This window comes from Opisthocomus hoazin, chromosome 6 (assembly GCF_030867145.1).
Source record: "Opisthocomus hoazin isolate bOpiHoa1 chromosome 6, bOpiHoa1.hap1, whole genome shotgun sequence".
In the NCBI taxonomy this organism is placed as follows: domain Eukaryota; kingdom Metazoa; phylum Chordata; class Aves; order Opisthocomiformes; family Opisthocomidae; genus Opisthocomus; species Opisthocomus hoazin.
The window spans coordinates 19,932,028-19,949,566 of record NC_134419.1 but is presented as its reverse complement, the minus strand read 5'-3'; the positions used below and the strand labels follow the sequence as shown (position 1 = coordinate 19,949,566).

The following is a 17,539-nucleotide window of genomic DNA, read 5'->3' as shown; positions in this document are numbered from 1 at the left end:
CCACTTGAGATGGGCTCCCATCATGAACGAGAAAAAAATCCAGCAATCAAATGCTGTATTTCCATAGGATTTACAAAGCAGATAAAGATCCAAAAGGCACATCTATCATCATCACCTTCACTCACATCTGGTTTCCCCATATATGCCAAAAGTAAGACTGCCCCTCCACTCTCCAGTGCAACTGCTGTCATATTTTAGAAGTTCTTCAGTACTTAAATGACATTTCAAACTCAAATTAAGTGGATGTCATTTCATTGCACAATGCTGAAAAAAAAAATATTGTTTACTTCATATGGAACTACAAAAAAAAGCATGTTGTACTATTTCTTGTGCACCAGCTGATGCAAAGTGATTTGTACAGTACCTGCCTCCTAAACAAACACTTGCTAAACACAAGCATTACATGAATAGATACTATGATGAAATTGTGAACTTTCTTGTTAGTACACAGATTTTGGTCACTGAAGAGTTTAAAATGGTTACTTCAAGTAGGCAGTCTGATGAAAGAGAATCAGAACAACTTATTAGAATTTGCTGCTTTTTGTGTTTTGCTTCTAACATTTCACTCTATTGCTTTGCACTTAAACATTAAAGACCGTTGAAGTATTCTACAAATGCAGATATTATTACAATATTAATTTAATTTTTAAAACCCCACTTTATTCCAATTTTACAACCCAACTGAGATGAAAAATAAGTTTAGTTGCCCAAGACCACACAAGAGTTCCACAGTAAAGCCCAAGAAAAATTCACATCTTGTAATATTAGCTTTTTAGTTCACTGTGAGACTGCACTCTTCCTTTGAAAGATGTAAAAAGTAACAAAACCATGTACAAACATATAAACAACACCTCCAGAAAGCAGTTCTAGCAGTCCAATGCCCTTTTTGTTGTAAATAAAGCAGAAGCAGAGTTCCGATTAAAGAAAAAAAAAAAATCAAGGAAAAGGTATTCATTAATCTCACATGTAACTATTTCAAATTTCAATACTACTGAAATTAATAGAAAATAACTACACCCGAAATTAAGCCCTTTCTTGTTCTTGTCACCTAGCAGGAAATACAATACTGCTGCTACTCTCCTCTTAGAATAGAACTTGTAGTGCAGAAAAACCAGCAACCCAGACCAACAAATGTATTGCAGATAATTCCATAAACAAAGTCAGTGTAGAGGGTCAGCATTTTAATGAAAAACAGAAGGTTTTCATTAGTGTAATACTTTTTTCCTCTTCTCCTCCTAGCCAGCTGAAGCACTGACATGAATCTGAAGACAAACCTCTAAGCCAAGAGAGCACTGAGACTGGGGTACGTAAACTCACTAGGGGCAAAATGAAACAAGCTGATAGGAATTTCAGCTTTCACTGAACAATTTGTTCACCAACACAAGGAAAAAGCTGAACATATCTGGACTTTGGGGAATTCTTTTTCTACCAAAAAGAATTCAAGCTGCTGAAAAAGTACGCACATGTGTGCTACGAACAGTGAGAATTTAATCTGAAATGTGTTAAAGAACTTCCCCTCCATAAAAAAAAAACAAAACAACCACTTACATTACTCAATTACTGGCTTTATCAAGCACACTAAAAAACTGCTCTGCGAAGGCAAGGACTGAAGTATTTATCTACTGTATTAACAGAGGGTCTCACCCAGATCAATCCAGTATAAAAACTAATTTAAATATACAAATGAACTTTCGGACACTTCAGACTTATTTCAGTATGTCTACAGCATCAGTGACAACTCTACACAAGCATTAGCAGAAACCTTCTGTCTTCCAGTATTTACCTGCAAACCGCTGAAAGCACAAATCATATCTACATGGACAGCCCTTACCAAGAACAGAAACCTGAACACACTGACAACAGACTTTTCTCTGCTCATGCTCTTCTCCATCCCAAGTTCTAACGGATTTGCCATTCCAAAGGATCACTACTTTGATAGATATACTCTTTAAAGAAATCCTCTGCTTGACTGAGAGAAAAGATCTTGCAAATCTCAAACAACCTCCTGCTATTCTCACTCAGGAAATCAAACTGCCACCTGCAGCTTCTACAATCTTGATACAGGCAACTCAGATTTTATATTATGAATAAGGATAGTACATACATTTTTTAAAAGATGGAAACATTTTTCCAGCATTCAGCATTTCCAGATTAGTAAAGCCCCGTGTATGTTTGTACAAACTTCCTTCAAGAGCATATACATATCCAAATACATACACAAGCGGGGCCATAAATAAAAACAGATGCCATTTTAATAGATATCAGGTGATAAACCATTTTCAAAACTGAAAAAAAATACTTTCTAAACAGGTACTCAAGGGCATAAACACGTATGCATTCTTAAATTATGTTCAACATCAAAACCAAACTGATAAAAGTCTCAAGACAATGACTCACCCCTTCCTGGAAAAATCAGTAAAAAGGTCAGATGTTTATGAACCAGACAATTGCTGGAAAAATGCGGACAAACATTATTTCTAACTGAAACTCAATACAATTGTTTTCATTCCAGAGCCTGAAGTAACTACACATTCAATAATCAAGTACTTGATCTTTACATATCTTTCTATTTGGAAATCTCAGAGGTCTTCACAAGAATGAGATAACGTGCACAATACTCCTTGTGAAAGACTCTAATCTCACAGAGGTTAGGCATTTTAACCAGTATCTTACCCATGACAGAGGAAGCATATGGCCATCTCACGCATCTGGAAAAGGCTGTAATTTCACACTTTAGCCACAAGACGCATTCCTTGCACACATTTGCAGACCACAACAGCAAGAATACCAAATGAAAAGAGAATCCATACAGAGTACTGCTTGCAATCTTTGGATTAAGTTGAAGGACAAATCTGCAAAAAAACATCCCGGTTTCATCTCACAAACATCTATGTATTAAATAGAATACTGCCTTTAACACAGTATACATTAGCACACTGGAAAAGAAGTTTAGGAAAGATTAAGATTCAAAGCACCAAAGAATTTCCACTTGGGATATGGTTTGATATTTAGAATTACTTTCAATGTTTTTTAACTGTTTAAAAAATCCAATTTACCAGCATTAAGAATGCTAGTGCCTACATAACCACACAGTCATACTATTTGTAGAGAAAGGTTTCTCAGTTTCAAACCGCTTTGAAGAAAACTTTTATTTAGCTAAAAAAGATCAAATTTTCTACTCTAGTGAACAAAAATATGAGAAATTATTACAACAGAAATATGCTACAGAATACTTAGTTACTTTTTTAAGTCAACTTTTTCTTATTTACAATTCTGTGGATGTTTACCCTATAATTAAACTTGGCAACTTTTAACATTAGACAACATCACCACACAATTTATCTTCCTCTACAAAAAGAGAATATACGATTTTTAAACAAGAAAACAGTCTGAAACAGGCATCGAAACCATAAGAAAATTTTCAACAGCTTTTGAAAAACTACTGATGCAACTGAAAATAACAATATTTTGTAAATAAAACTTGCGTTTAGGCACTGAATGAATTTTGTTTAAGGAAAGATTAAAAAAGCACATCCCCAAATAAACTTTGATCTTTCTTTAGTCAAATGTAACTCCTTTCTAAAATATTATTCTGCAGTGCCAGTGGTTTCTTAATTATAAAAGATGGTGTGCTTCTGGCCCCAAGGAGCTCACAACAATAGTATCCTTAAAACTTCTATAGCCTTTTTTTTTTTTTTAATAGTAAATTCTTAGCACAAAAGCCCTCAGCAAAACTTCTGCTTTAAATATACATCAAGAGGTGAGAAACAGATGGCTAGACTGGTTTTACGGACTGAAAACGTTCCGACATGGTATTCAAACTCTTTTTCTGCCAACTGCTATTAAGGGGTTCACAGAGGTTCGAAAGACAGAACGTGCATCAAAAGTTGAAAAACATTCTTCCTGATTTTGTTTTAAGAGACAGCACAGACTCTTTAATTAATTTCCAAGGAAGCCACTTCAGAGTGCTAATCACACAGTTTCATTTGCCTCCACTCATTACGCCAAGAACTTCATTATTGCCCATCCTCCAGTCTCCAAAGCGCAGTGAGCCTTTAGCACCAAAGCAAATGCACTTCATATTCAATTTAACTGAGCAAAAATCCTAGAAGACAATAACCAGATCTATTTTCTTAAATATTCTACGTTAACGTTATATGTACACTTTACGCCCATCGCACAAAGAACTCCAGACATACAGAAACGTACACACTGAACAGATGCTCATGCTGAGCAGATTCTTTAACATATCAGAATCCATCATCTTTATTTCTGAATATTTCAAGTTACTAAAAAAACAATATTAGTTCCATTCATCTATTCTTGCCTTGGATATCGCAGTACAGTTTGACAGAATTAAGACAGGAGCACCTTATGAAGCAAAGTATTCAAGTCTGCCCAGGACTTCGATGTGGAAACCCTCCTACTGCTCATGAAGTGAACATAAGCATGCCGCATTTGAGAAAAGCATGTTAAAAAAAGTCAACATTCTGAAAAGCGTATCTAAATAAACAGCAGCAATTTTCTACTGCTAATGAAGTGCAGCAATGCTACTTTGTAATTATGTGCCTCTTTTCATCAGACTATTGCTTTACAAATATTACGCAGGAAAAAGTTAAATATTAGAGATAGGAAAATTTTGCACACAACAGTCAAATTCTCAGAAAATATAATTTCAGTTGAGGCAGTTCACTGAAGTATTTTAGTTTTTGTGTGGACATACAATAAGGAATATGCTGCAGAGTGACCACGAAGATAAACGCACTAGTGAGAATAAAACTATTTGTTGAATAATACGTTCAAAATTGATCAATTTTTTTTGTTCTGATTAAAAAAAAGACCACAGAAGGGGAACACATTTCACACAGCATAGAAAACGTTGTAGAATGAAACAGTTCTAATGACAGGATGGCTTACATGAATGAACATTCACTTTACTATTATTAATTCACATTGTTTCATACAATGCTATCAAAGGAAGTACACTCATCATTGGAAGCAGTAACGCAACAAGGAGCATGCTGTTTAGCCAAGACATACCGAAACACACAAAGTGCCTCTAACTGCTTCAGCCTAATCAAGACATACATGTTTTAACCAATGCACACCCACTTCAGAGAATGGTGGTGTACTTATGAAGATGGTTGCCTGAAAAACAAGAAGCACCATAATCCACAAACAGAAATAGCAGCTACAGAATTTAAAGGATTAGAAAATATAGGCCCCTCAAAAAAAAATCTTTCCCCTTGTCAGGTCCCTGATACAACCATTTAAGAAGTAAGAGTAGCATATGCATCATTTCAATATCAGAACAGCCATATTAAGTAAGTACACATAAACACCAGACATGTTGCTTTCCTAATTCCCTAATTATTACTCTGGCTCCTTATTTGTCTCTAAATTCATCCAAGCACATTTTTTACTATATCAGAAATAGTATAAAGACTGCAGAAACAAAAAATATCAGAACTGTGTATCAGCACAAAATACCAATAATCAGCACGAAGAGATCCAATCTGAGAAGGCAGGGTTAAAGGAGATATTAAAATACGATCTAAAACCATCAAATTTGCCTCAGTGAATCAGCAAAGCTTACATACATATTTGCAAATGTTCTGAAAAAACTATCATCTAGACACCAGCCTTAATCCTGAAAAATTCCACTTTAGGACCACTTTAGGTCCAAGAGTACGCTTTAGGCTCAATGAGGTCTCCAGAAAACCTGTGCAGAACAGCTCTCTGCAGCTAGAGAGCCTTCACAGCGCAAGTTGCAAGTGCCCTGCTGCCGTCAGCAAACACAGGGTGGCTTGGGCTGCCTTCTGAAGCCGCACTGGTGCTAGCAACAGGGAACGATGACAGAAAAGCTACAGCAGAACACAAACATGTCTAATAGTTTATTTACTCCTTGTCCAGAGCCCTGTCTTTGAAGCTCGACAAACAGTTTTTCCTTGTATTTTTCACCTAGATTTAAGCTAATTTCTAACTAACTTAATTTTGTGTCAGATTTATATATATAAAAAAAAAAATCTTCATTTGCCCAACACAAGTTGTTAAAACAATTCAATGTTCAGTACTCTTCTCAATCAGTAAGAGAAGCACTGGATATTTTTCCAGCTAAGAAAACAGTTTGCTTTACAACCCTAATAGGTATGATTAGATTCAGTAGAAAAAAATAACCCACTTAAAAGGCACATTTTGATGTAGAAACGTGTATTGTCAGAGTCTAGTTGTATAGTTACAGACCATTTTATGCATAAAGTTGCAGGTACCTCCTGATCTCAAGCAAAAAGTATATTAAATTTTGCTGAAATAGAAGTGTTGCAGTAAAATTTTTAGCTTAAAATTCTGGCATTATTTCTTCAAACTAACACATAAGAATTAGTGACTTCAGAAACAACGTATAGTGGATAAAATTCAGCTAGTTTCATGACACTGCAAAAGTCCGATGTCAAAATCCACCTTTTTGTATGTATTTCTTAAGCACATAAGGAAGATAAACACTTGCTTACAAAATCAAATACAAGGTAGACTACAAAACCTCAACTGTCATTTACAAGCTGAACAAAGAAAATAAAATTAAGAGGCTGCTGAAATGAACAGAGATGAGTAAGCCAAAACTCTGTTTTCTAAAGCGATATGTACTTGCGTGGTTACAGAAGAAAATTCAGTGCTCTCCTAAAATGCAAACCCTCACTCTTCCAAAACACTGACCTACAACCTCTCATCTGAAGTGTCTACAAGCACGAGCTACAAAGACACACTTGTGCTGCCAATATAAATCATGGCTTTTACTTACTACTTACTGTTAACATTACAACAGTTTTATATTTCAGTTTTGTTACAGCCGTGCTGTCAGTACTTCACAACTGAATTTTACCTGAATTCTCATCATGCCTATAAATCCTAGTTAAGTACCAGGTACTGTACAAAAGCTAAAGTAACCCCTAAATATCTTTTATTCAGGCTTCGCCATGCAGCACACTTGATGCAATGCTACTACATCTTCATCTTGCAGAGCCAGGCACGACTTACTCAGCTGGCTTCAGGAGCTTCACGGGCCCGACCCTGCGACCCGACCCAAGCACCCCGCCTGCGGTGCCACAGCCTCTGGCCCCCCAGCTCGCCCGGGCAGCCGGCTGGGCAGACCTCTGCTCCTCCAGACACTTCACTGCCCTGTACTAGGCGCTGTTGATAAAGGCACTTGATCGAACTTCAAATTTAAAAAAAAAAAAAAAGTATAATGCTAGGTCCAAGTCAAGAGCTCCTGAACAGACTTCAAGTCGCTATGTTTGGTTTTCTGTACATTTTTTTCTGAGCACAAGTGTCAGTGCTTCACAGTCTCCGGTCTTTAAAAAGCAGGGCAGGCAGCATTTGAAACGGCGACGTTAAACCCTCCCTGGCACTGTAACTTCATGTGCTTCAGCGTTCTCCAGCCCCAGCAGCGACAGGCGGAAAGCTGACGGAGGAGACGCAACGCCCCGCAGCTCCCCGCCAGCAGCCGCCGCTCCGCGCCGGGAGGCTGCGGGAGGCTCCCCCGGGAGCAGCTCCCCCCTGCCACAAAACCGCCCGAGGAGGAGCGGGGGTTTCGGGACAGGCCCAAGGCAGCGCAGCCACAGCGCACAGACGGCGTCCGTCCCCTTGCTGGCAGCCCTTCGCGTGCGAAAACACAAAGCGCAATGCAGTGCGAGCCAGCGTTCCGCGGCGCTTCTACAGACAAAGCTACGCAACAGCCGCTTCCAGCCAGGGGAGACAGCTCAGGACGCTTCGCTCGTCAGCGCGGTCCGCTGGTTTTCGGGAGATGAGCGGCCCGGCCACCACCCGGACCCGCCGCCCAGAGGGGGACCGCTGCGGGCCGGGACCCCGCCCCTAGCACGCCGCCGGCCCCGCCGCCTCGCACCGAGAGCCCTCCGCTCCGTTCGCCTCAGAGGCGGCGGGGGCAGGCGGGAGAGGGGGCGCAAACAAAGGAGCCCGACCGGCCGCGACCGTTACCGGGCGAGGCGCCGCGTGCCCCCTCCCGCCGCGGTGAGCGCCATGGCCGCGCGACGCGGCGCGCGCGCACCCGCTCCCCGACCCCGCCGCGCGCCCGCCCCTCCCCGGCTCCCCCTGCCCCGACGCTTGCGCCACCTCCCTCCGCCGCTTCCAGCGCCTCAGCCCCCCCCCCCAGCCCCCCCTGCCCGGTGCCCGCCGCCCCAGCGCCGAACAAAGCGCCTCGGCGACCGCCGCTCCGCGCCTGCCCCCCGGGAAGCCGCCTCGGCAGACAAGGGAAGGCGGCGAATCCCAGACACAATGAGAGGCGAGCCGGGACTCACCCACAGCTCCGTGCCCCAGCTCATGGCTGCTCCGCGGGCAGCACCGGCTCCGGCGGAGGCGACGGCGGGGATTAGCAGTCGGGCGGCCGGGCGGAGAAAGGGTCCCGCCGGGCAGCGCCGGTGCCCTCGGTCACTGGGGAGAGTCGAAAGGCGGCGGCGGCAACGAACGACGTCGCTCCCAGCTCCAGCTCCGCCTGGCTCGGGGAGGGGGGGAGCCGCGGAGGAGACTGGGAGAGGGGCGGACCCGGCTGAGGCGGCGGGGGGACGGGACGGGGTGAGGCCGACGCGCCGTGGGAGGGAGGCCGGGCGCCGGGTCGGGGCCCGGCGGCGAGGTTGGCGCCCGGCCTCACTGCCGCGGCGCCACTCGCACCCCGGAGCCCCACGGAGCGTAGGGGCTGTCACGGTGCGAAGCGGCTCTGGCCGCGTCGTTACTCGTTAACGAGGAGGGGGGCGCCTGGCAGGAGGAGGTAGCGAGGCCCCGGGTCTTTGTACCCCGCCCGGCTGCGGGGCTTCCTCTCCGAGCCCCGGGGAAGCGCTGACTCACGGCCGAGGGAGAGGCGGGACCCGCACCCTCCTCACCTGGCGAGGAGGAGGAAAAAACGAGGGTGGGTTGGTTGTTTTTTACCCCACAGGTGTGCAAGTAAGTCATAAATCGAAGAGGTAGGAAATGCGAGGCTGGCGTCTGAGGAAAAAGAACCTGTTTTTGATGGGGTAGCTGGATGAATCGTACCGTTGAATGACTGCAACGGAGTTTCCGCAGCAACTGGAAAAAGAGACACCTTGACAAAGATTTTTTTTTTTACCCCAAAGCGTCTGTTACAAGGCAACTGATAGAAAGCGACGGCTTTGAAAGCCACCGGAATTAAATTCTCCTCTCAAAGCATCAGTTTCTTGATTTTCCTCTCCTTTTTACTTAGAAAAATTTCTAGGGACTGCAATAAAAACTCTGAAAACACAACTGTCTTAAGTCTCTATATAATGAAACAAAGATTATTTAACTCAAATTATTTTTTCATTTCCAAGTCACCTTTCAGGTAATGTTCCTTTGCATTATGCTCAATTTAGGTTTAGTTCTATTCTCCATGCAAAAGGAAAACGCAAGTTCTTCTGGATCTATATGAAATTATTGTATTAGAATAATATTAACACCAGAATTCATCAAAATAAGCAGATAAGATCACAGATCACCAATGTCATTTCTGGAGTGAAATTTTTAAGCTAGTCACACTGCATAAGAATGCATTTGGTCTGTGGGGATCCACAAAATGAATAAATGTGCCACATGCTGTGGTGGCCTACATGTACGTTTTAGCAAGCTGATGGTCATGTAACCCCCAAATTTTAGACTGTGAAGATTAAAATCCACACTTCAGTTGAACTCTGATGCATTAACCCAGTTTGTGGATTGCATACATTACCGAAAATACTCACCAAGCAGAATACATGTTCAGGATTCAGGTGATGAAGCAGAAATAAATAAAGATAAGAATTATAATAAAGATAGTTGAATTCACTCAACTTACATGCCTTTCAGGATTAGGAAAAAATAATTTCCACTATACGCTGTAAACTTCAACATTTTGCTTAGCTACCAGTTCGCCCCATACCTTTATATGACTCTTCAAAAAATATAATCAGATGATATAATGAGATAACTTGGTTCAAAACATAATTATGTAAAAATTAAGCTAATTTGCTCATTTTGTATGCTTTTAAATATATCTCTTAAATTAATAGCTATGCTATTTGTTGCTGCATATGTAATAATTTTGAAAGAGGGATTTCAAAATCTTTAATCATGCATTAATCCATATTCTACTAATGAAGGTTTATAAAGGCACTTGATCTGGGCACCTTTGTTTTTTTGGCACTTTTTTTTTTTTTAAAGCATAATTTCAAGAAACAAATGAACCTTAAACACTGGGGGTTGGAGTCCTGACTAAGTGAATTAGAAATTTGCTGCTGGCTTCAGGAAACGTAGGATTTTTCACTTTCTGATCATTTCAGGAAAACTCATCTTTCTAATTGTTTCAGCTTAGATACCTAAAAATGAACCCTAAAAAAAAACAACCAACTTTTCAGTTAAAATTCTCAACCTTAGCAACCCCAATGGAGTATTAAAAATTAATCTACTGTAGAATGGATCCTAAATTCTAGATTTATGGATCCAGAAGCTTTGAAAGTCAGGCACTTACTTGGCACTCAGATTTGAAATACTGGCCTTTCCTTGCAGGAAACATACATTGAGAGAGTTTCAAAGTGTAACATACATATTTATATATATAGGTGGTTGGTTGATTGATACCTGGACCCTCAGGTTCTTTTACTCAACTCTAATTTAAGAATTACCTAATTACTCCTATTTCTGAAAAATGTGCAAGGCCCACCTGCTCAACATGTCTCAGCATTTGCTTTCAATTCAGAGCAATATAACAAAATGGAATGTTTTATGGCGATTTCTAGCCTTTATAGAAGGAAACTGCAGCCTGTATCATAGGTACATAAATACAATACTTAGCTTCTCAGTAATGCTTAAAAAGCATAATTCTAGCTAATGAGAGGTTTTCCCAGGACAAACAGGATTCCTTCTTTCCATGCAGCTCTCTTCAAAAACCATCTTTACAAGCCCTAGGGTACAGCAAGCGTCAGGAGCTGGGTGATGTTGCAGAGATTCTGAGTAACTTCAGATCCTCCAGAACAGGTTGAGAGGCTGCTCTGAAATGCAGTGTAAAACAGGACAGGTGTTATCACAGCAGCCTTTGGGCTATACCTACCTTTTAAGAGCATACGTACACTATAAAGAGGAGCAATCAAAAGGTATTACTGAAGAGGCTTTGAACAAGCTAGCACCAGAATAGGAAACTGTATCATTGCACTGGAGCACTACTGCAGTCTGGCTAATTATTCATGTTCAGAGGTTAATAATTAGACTTGGGAAGTAAGGCTGATTAGGCCAGAAGCTGTACACATTAACATACTGTTTCTGGGACCCAACCTAGTGTTTCTGCGTGGAAACATGATGAGCTGTTCAGCTCGATCAGTTGATTCACAGCTAGCTCACGTCTCAGACCTTCATTGTGCAACGTAGAAACCCCCCTAGAGAATCAGCACAAAATTCAACTCAAAGGATTCAGGTCACAATTACATGAGATACTGCTGATAGCCGTTGCTTCTTCAGGTAAAGTAAATGAAACAGACTGGGGAGAGTTGGACAATGTATGTACACTATAGGGAAACAGAGGAATGATTGATTCCAATATTCCTGGAAAGGTAGTAAGTATTTCGTAATCCGGTCTGGACATATCATTATTTTAAAACACAAAAAAAGTAAGCTTTTAAAGTCTGTGTGTAATAGGATAAAAACGTTCATAATGCCTTTTATACAGTTTTCATATTACAGGATTCAAAAAAATTCAAGTGCAAAGCCTGTTTCTGGCCAACAGATTTCAGCGGCTTTATTAGTGTTTTAATTGAGATATGGGCAGAACTGCTTTCAAGACAGGTTTCTGATTTTTAGTTTGCTTTCAACCTGTACTTCTTCCAAAACCAGAAGTACATATATGTATCAGGTATGTATATGGAGATGTGCATTTCACCTTAACTTAAACTAGGAGCCACCTCTTCATCAGTAAAGAGAAGCTCATTACAACAATAAACTACAAAGGTAATTGAGTTAGTTAAAAGACAAAAAGCACCGAGATAAGTTATCACAGAACCTGGAATTCGTAAACAATATGTAAGACCATGTGATCAAATAACATTTTAACTCCTTAAAAATAAACCAGAAGCCTTGGCAGCATAGCACTTACCATTTCAGCTTGGTGAGAAGTCTGACATCAGTCATCATTAGGCCCTTTTCCTGCTCAAGTACCCTCTTGCTTTAGGAGATCGCATCTATGTGCTGAGCTGTGCACTCCTGCAGTTTAGCAGTTTAGGATGTGAAATGACCTAGCTGTAAGATGAGGGAAAGGCTCTCTTGCATCTCTACAGGATGTTGCTGGAAATCTTATAATTAATCATTTAGAATTTTGACATTGCTTCCATTATCAGGGATTGCAATTGGCCCTAGGCCTAGAAGTAATTAAACAAAGATTACCCTACAGATTTTTACTCTTCTAGTCACATCCTTAAAAACATTAGTCTTCATGGAAAAGAGAAAAAATATAAAAAACATCTCACTAAAGGGACTCAAGAATACATTAAAGACATACTTCAGTAATTTTTACAAGCAGTAAAGGCTTAATGATAAATTGCATTATTCTAGTATCTTTGTAAACCATTAACATTTTCTGGAAAATGAAACTTATTTTTAGCTTAGAAAATTTACTGTTATATTTAGCTGTTTTCCCCATCAGTGACTAATTAATGCAGGCTTTACAAGAAAACCGCCTGATTTTATTTTTAGATTGTATCCACATCATTCCAGTTATTACAATAGTTGTATATTTTGTTAATTCTGTTCACTTCTCAACAGAATCTGCTTGAGTTTACAAGTGTACTTAAGGATATTATCTTGGCAGAACAACAATGTGCATGATTAATTTGCACTGGCAGAAAAGCTGTCTGGCACTCCCTGTGGGCACACTTTCTAAAGAAAGAAGCAGCTTAGCTTTCCATTGCCACAAAAATCAGCAGGACCAAACAAATTACTTCCAAATATCTCTTTCTCAGTGTGAGGTGTCATTAATCCTTTTCTCTGCTAGCCAGCAGTCTCTTTGTCATATTAAAATTGGATTTTTACTCCACAAAGAAAATGAAGTGTTGCAAAAACCCAAAGTATTATCTCCTTTTGCTTCAAAACCAAAATAATTTAGCTCACCCCCCCATTACATATGTATTTCCCCCCATCACCAGCACTCCTAAGTGCTCTAATTTTTAAAAATATTGGTGTCCATAATGCCTCTGTGCGGTGAGTGGGTAATCATTACTCCGCAGCTCAGGAAATACTTGGAGACCAAAGAATAGGTGTCCTGACACTTCAGCCCGTGCGGCGTTCTCCACAGACTTCCTCTCTCTCGCAGAGGCTGGGTATTTAACTGCACCCAGCAGTACACAAAGAGTTTGTAGCTGTGCATCTGACTGGAGGCTTACTTCCTCTGGGTTCCTATTGCAACTATTAAGCAAAATAAACTTACAGTTTTACTCAGTACTGATTTTTTTTTTTTTTTGAGCAGAAAATGAGCTGGTCTAACTGTATCAGTTAGGCCACACCACCCCTGCTTCAAGGCAGAAGGAAAACTGCACTTATTAGTGTGGCCTCAGCCACTGCTTAGGATGACCTAATTCTAATTTTGCTCGTATCTCTGAATTTTTGTGGGAAGAACTGTACCCCTCCTGTCTTTTCCAGTCTGTACTGAAACACATTTTATATAGCAAAAGAAAGGTATGTTTCTTCTTTTTCTCTCATCTCAGCAAGCAAAACAGAAAGGTATCACTAGTGATCAGATAACAAAACTGAAAGAACACTACTTACATCAGCTATAAATAGGAGGAAAATGAGAACTTCCATCTGCTTTTATGAAATATCCTGTGTTCACTCTCTTTGCTTGCACTATAGCCAAGAGCACATCTTTCCATGCCATATGTAGCAGAGGAAATGTGGTGTCAATCAGCATCAACTAGCAATGTTCTAAGTACAAACAGCCTCTTATTTCACAGGAATTTGCTTTTTTCCAGTGAAGCAAGACTATCACAGGATAACTTAGCATTTCTATCCAATAATAAGTAACTGTATCCCAAGGCGGAGGCTGGAAAATGACAAAATATCAGGCAATGCCCATACATCATGATCTCAAAATATGATTTTCAGTCCTTTAATGCTTGCATTACCTGCTTAAATACTGTAAATCTGCTTGCTTTCATCACACATACTCTCCAAATTATGTCGAACCATAACCATAAACGCCAGGGCTTTGCTACCTTAATTTCTGATCTCTCCAGTTCACCAAACCCATGTCTTTTCCATTTTCCCACCAACCCCATACATGCACATTTCCTTACATTCAGAGAACATTGAGCTCTATCTAATATAAAGAGCTAGATGTAACTATGGTGAATTCTGATAGTGAGAATTTTTTGTTACCGTATTATCTACAGGCATAAAGATTATTAGTTTTGAGATAATAACCAAACACTTCAATAGTAACTGCTCTCTTGCATTAGCTTTGTGTGGCAAGGTTTTGGTAGTGGTGGGGCTACAGGGCTTCTGTGAGAAGCTGCGAGAAGCTTCACCAATGTCCAATACAATACTCATGCCAGCCGGCTCCAAGAGGGACCTGCCGCTGGCCAAGGCCGAGCCCAGCAGCGACGGTGATAGCACCTCCATGACAACATATTTAAGAAAGGGAAAAAAACCTGCGCAACTGCAGCCAGAGGAGAGACATGTGGGAGCATGTGAGAGAACGCATGCAGACACCAAGTTCAGTGAAGAAGGAGTGGCAGGAGGGGCTCCAGGTGCCAGAGAAGAGCTTCCCCTGCAGCCTGTGATGGAGACCTTGATGAGGCAGGCCGAGCCCCTGCAGCTCATGGAGGCCCACGGTGGAGCAGATCCCCACCTGCAGCTCGTGGAGGACCCCACACCGGAGCAGGTGGATGCCCGAAGGAGGCTGTGACCCCATGGGGAGCTCACACTGGAGGAAGCTCCTGCCAGAACCTGTGGAGCCATGGAGAGAGGAGGCCAGGCTGGAGCAGGTTTGCTGGCAGGGCTTGTGACTCCGTGGGGGACCCACCCTGGAGCAGAATCACAGAATCACAGAATAGTAGGGGTTGGAAGGGACCTCTGTGGGTCATCTAGTCCAACCCCCCCGCCGAAGCAGGGTCACCTACAGCAGGCTGCACAGGACCTTGTCCAGGCGGGTCTTGAATATCTCCAGAGAAGGAGACTCCACAACCTCCCTGGGCAGCCTGTTCCAGTGCTCCGTCACCCTCAGAGAGAAGAAGTTCCTCCTCATGTTCAGACGGAACTTCCTGTGCCTCAGTTTGTGCCCATTACCCCTTGTCCTGTCACTGGGCACCACTGAAAAGAGCTTGGCCCCATCCTCCTGACACCCACCCTTCAGATATTTGTAGGCATTTATAAGGTCCCCTTGCAGCCTTCTCTTCTTCAGGCTGAACAAGCCCAGTTCCCTCAACCTCTCCTCGTAGGGGAGATGCTCCAGTCCCCTCACCATCCTTGTAGCCCTCCGCTGGACTCTCTCCAGTAGCTCTTCATCCTTCTTGAACTGGGGAGCCCAGCCTGTTCCTGAAGGACTGCAGCCCACAGGAAGGACCCAAGCTGGAGAAGTTAATGGAGAACTGTCTCCTGTGGGAGGGACCCCACGTTGGAGCAGGGGCAGAGTGTGAGGAGTCCTTCCTCCGAGGAGGAAGGAGCAGCAGAGACATGTGATGAACTGACCGCAACCCCCATTCCCCATCCTCCTGTGCTGCTCAGGGGGCAGGAGGTAGAGAAAAACTGGGAACAAAGTTAAACCTGGGAAGAAGGGAGGGGTAGAGGGGAAGGCATTTTTAAGATTTGGTTTTATTTCTGATTATCCTTCTCTGATTTGGTTGGTGATAAATTAAACTGATTTCCCCAAGTCGAGTCTGTTTTGCCCGTGACAGTAATTGGCGAATGGTCTCTCCCTGTCCTTATCTCGACCCACGAGCCTTTCATTACATTTTGTCTCCCCTATCCAGCTGAGGAAAGGGAGTGATACAGCAGCCTTGGTGGGCACCTGGCATCCAGCCAGGGTCAACCCACCACATAGCTCCCTCCATTAGGTAGCAGGTTTCAAGCAAAGTGTGTGGATTGACATACTGTATCAATATTCAAAGATGGAGAGGCTGCCATGGTACTAATTCAGGATGTACAAAAATGAGTAGTGAGTGAATGCATAGCCAAGGATCAGCACCACCCATTTTCAGACTTGCTAAGATATTTTACTATGATCTGACTTTGAATTATGATCAGAAATACAAATAGGTATTCAGTTGTGCAAAATCTGCTTTAACATTTGAACATAATCTGTATCTTGGGTTACAGAATTTTAATTTAGAACTGGTTCATGAATTACCGCCATAGACTGTAAGGTTCAGTGAAGAGGCTTTCAGAGGTTTCAAGATATCCAGCTGAAACCAATTTCCTGAACTTGACAGCCGCCTGCTGGCAAGCGAAAGAACAAGCAATATGACATAATACCAGCCTGTATCTGCTGTAATCAATCAGATCCTATTTCCTTGAATAAAGTATGAGTTACATTAATTTAAAATGGAGAAGGCCAACGATCCCTTGATTGTTCTGCCTCCCCCACTGCAGATCTTGACTCCTTTCCTTTGAAGGATTTAATTTCAGTGGTCATTGGTTTAATTTCAGATGTCCTTCCCTTGTTATTTTACATCTGTGGTGGTTTCTCCTTTTCTCACGAGAAAGTTGATGTGCACATTGCATAATACCAAATTTAACTGGTGCATGAAAAAACTGTCAAAGGATCACAGTCTGGAAGAGAACTCAAGAGTAGTTCACATATCCAAGAAACCTCTCTGCGTCCCACTATTAATCACTTTAAAAGAACAAGAATCAGTAAGTAAATGAGCAATGGGAATGAGGACAGTGTGCTGTGCATAGAATAGATACCCCACTAAGCAAATCAATTACCTTTATATGTCTCCCTCTCGCATTAATAACGATAGCTACAACTCCATTTATCCTTCTTATTTGTTCCAAGTGGGATTCTGATCAGAAACTAACTGCAGCAATTTTCAAGTAATCCTAAAGCAACAAAACAAGAAATGAAGAAATCACTTGTTTAGGAAGGAATTTTATTTTTGTGACATTAGATTTAGTTAAACAGAGCTCCAAAAATGTAAAGACCAGCGCCTGCTCTTTGGACTTAAAAGGCAGATCAAATCTAACAGGTAGCCAGCTGAATCCTAGTAAGAGGGGGGCCCCCCCTCTCCCCCTTTTGTCTTTGCATGTTCTTCCCTTTGAGACAAGGTGAGATGCAAAGGGAAGAATGTACACAATTTTGTAAGACAGTTCTTTTCGCTCCCTAACACACTCATCTTCTAGTAGCCAGGGCTCTTCCCTTTGGATTTACTGCTACCTTGGGTACTCTCCGTAAGTCCAGATCTCATCAGCTGATGAATTTTTGAAAATTAAATGCACAGACCATGAGGGTTCAATTGTGTTGCTACTACCTTTATATCTTTAATAGCTCGTCCACAAAAAGAAGTTACCATGTCACTATTTCCTA

The 17,539-nt window shown here is 41.8% G+C and overlaps 1 protein-coding gene across 5 annotated transcripts in view; it reads right to left on the bottom strand.

The window, feature by feature from the left end:
- The window catches only part of FNBP1L (formin binding protein 1 like), a 56,831-nt gene extending 48,316 nt beyond the window's left edge, over positions 1-8,515 (bottom strand). For 4 of the 5 annotated variants that reach the window (XM_075424940.1, XM_075424938.1, XM_075424941.1 and 1 more), the window contains exon 1: positions 8,310-8,515. In XM_075424940.1, coding sequence (XP_075281055.1) covers positions 8,310-8,333 — 24 coding nt within the window. In that variant the 5' untranslated portion in view covers positions 8,334-8,515. Of the gene's footprint in view, positions 1-2,673; positions 2,795-8,309 lie in introns of those variants that run through there. The other variant, XM_075424939.1, reaches the window with a different exon arrangement.
- Between the last annotated feature and the right edge of the window lie 9,024 nt (positions 8,516-17,539).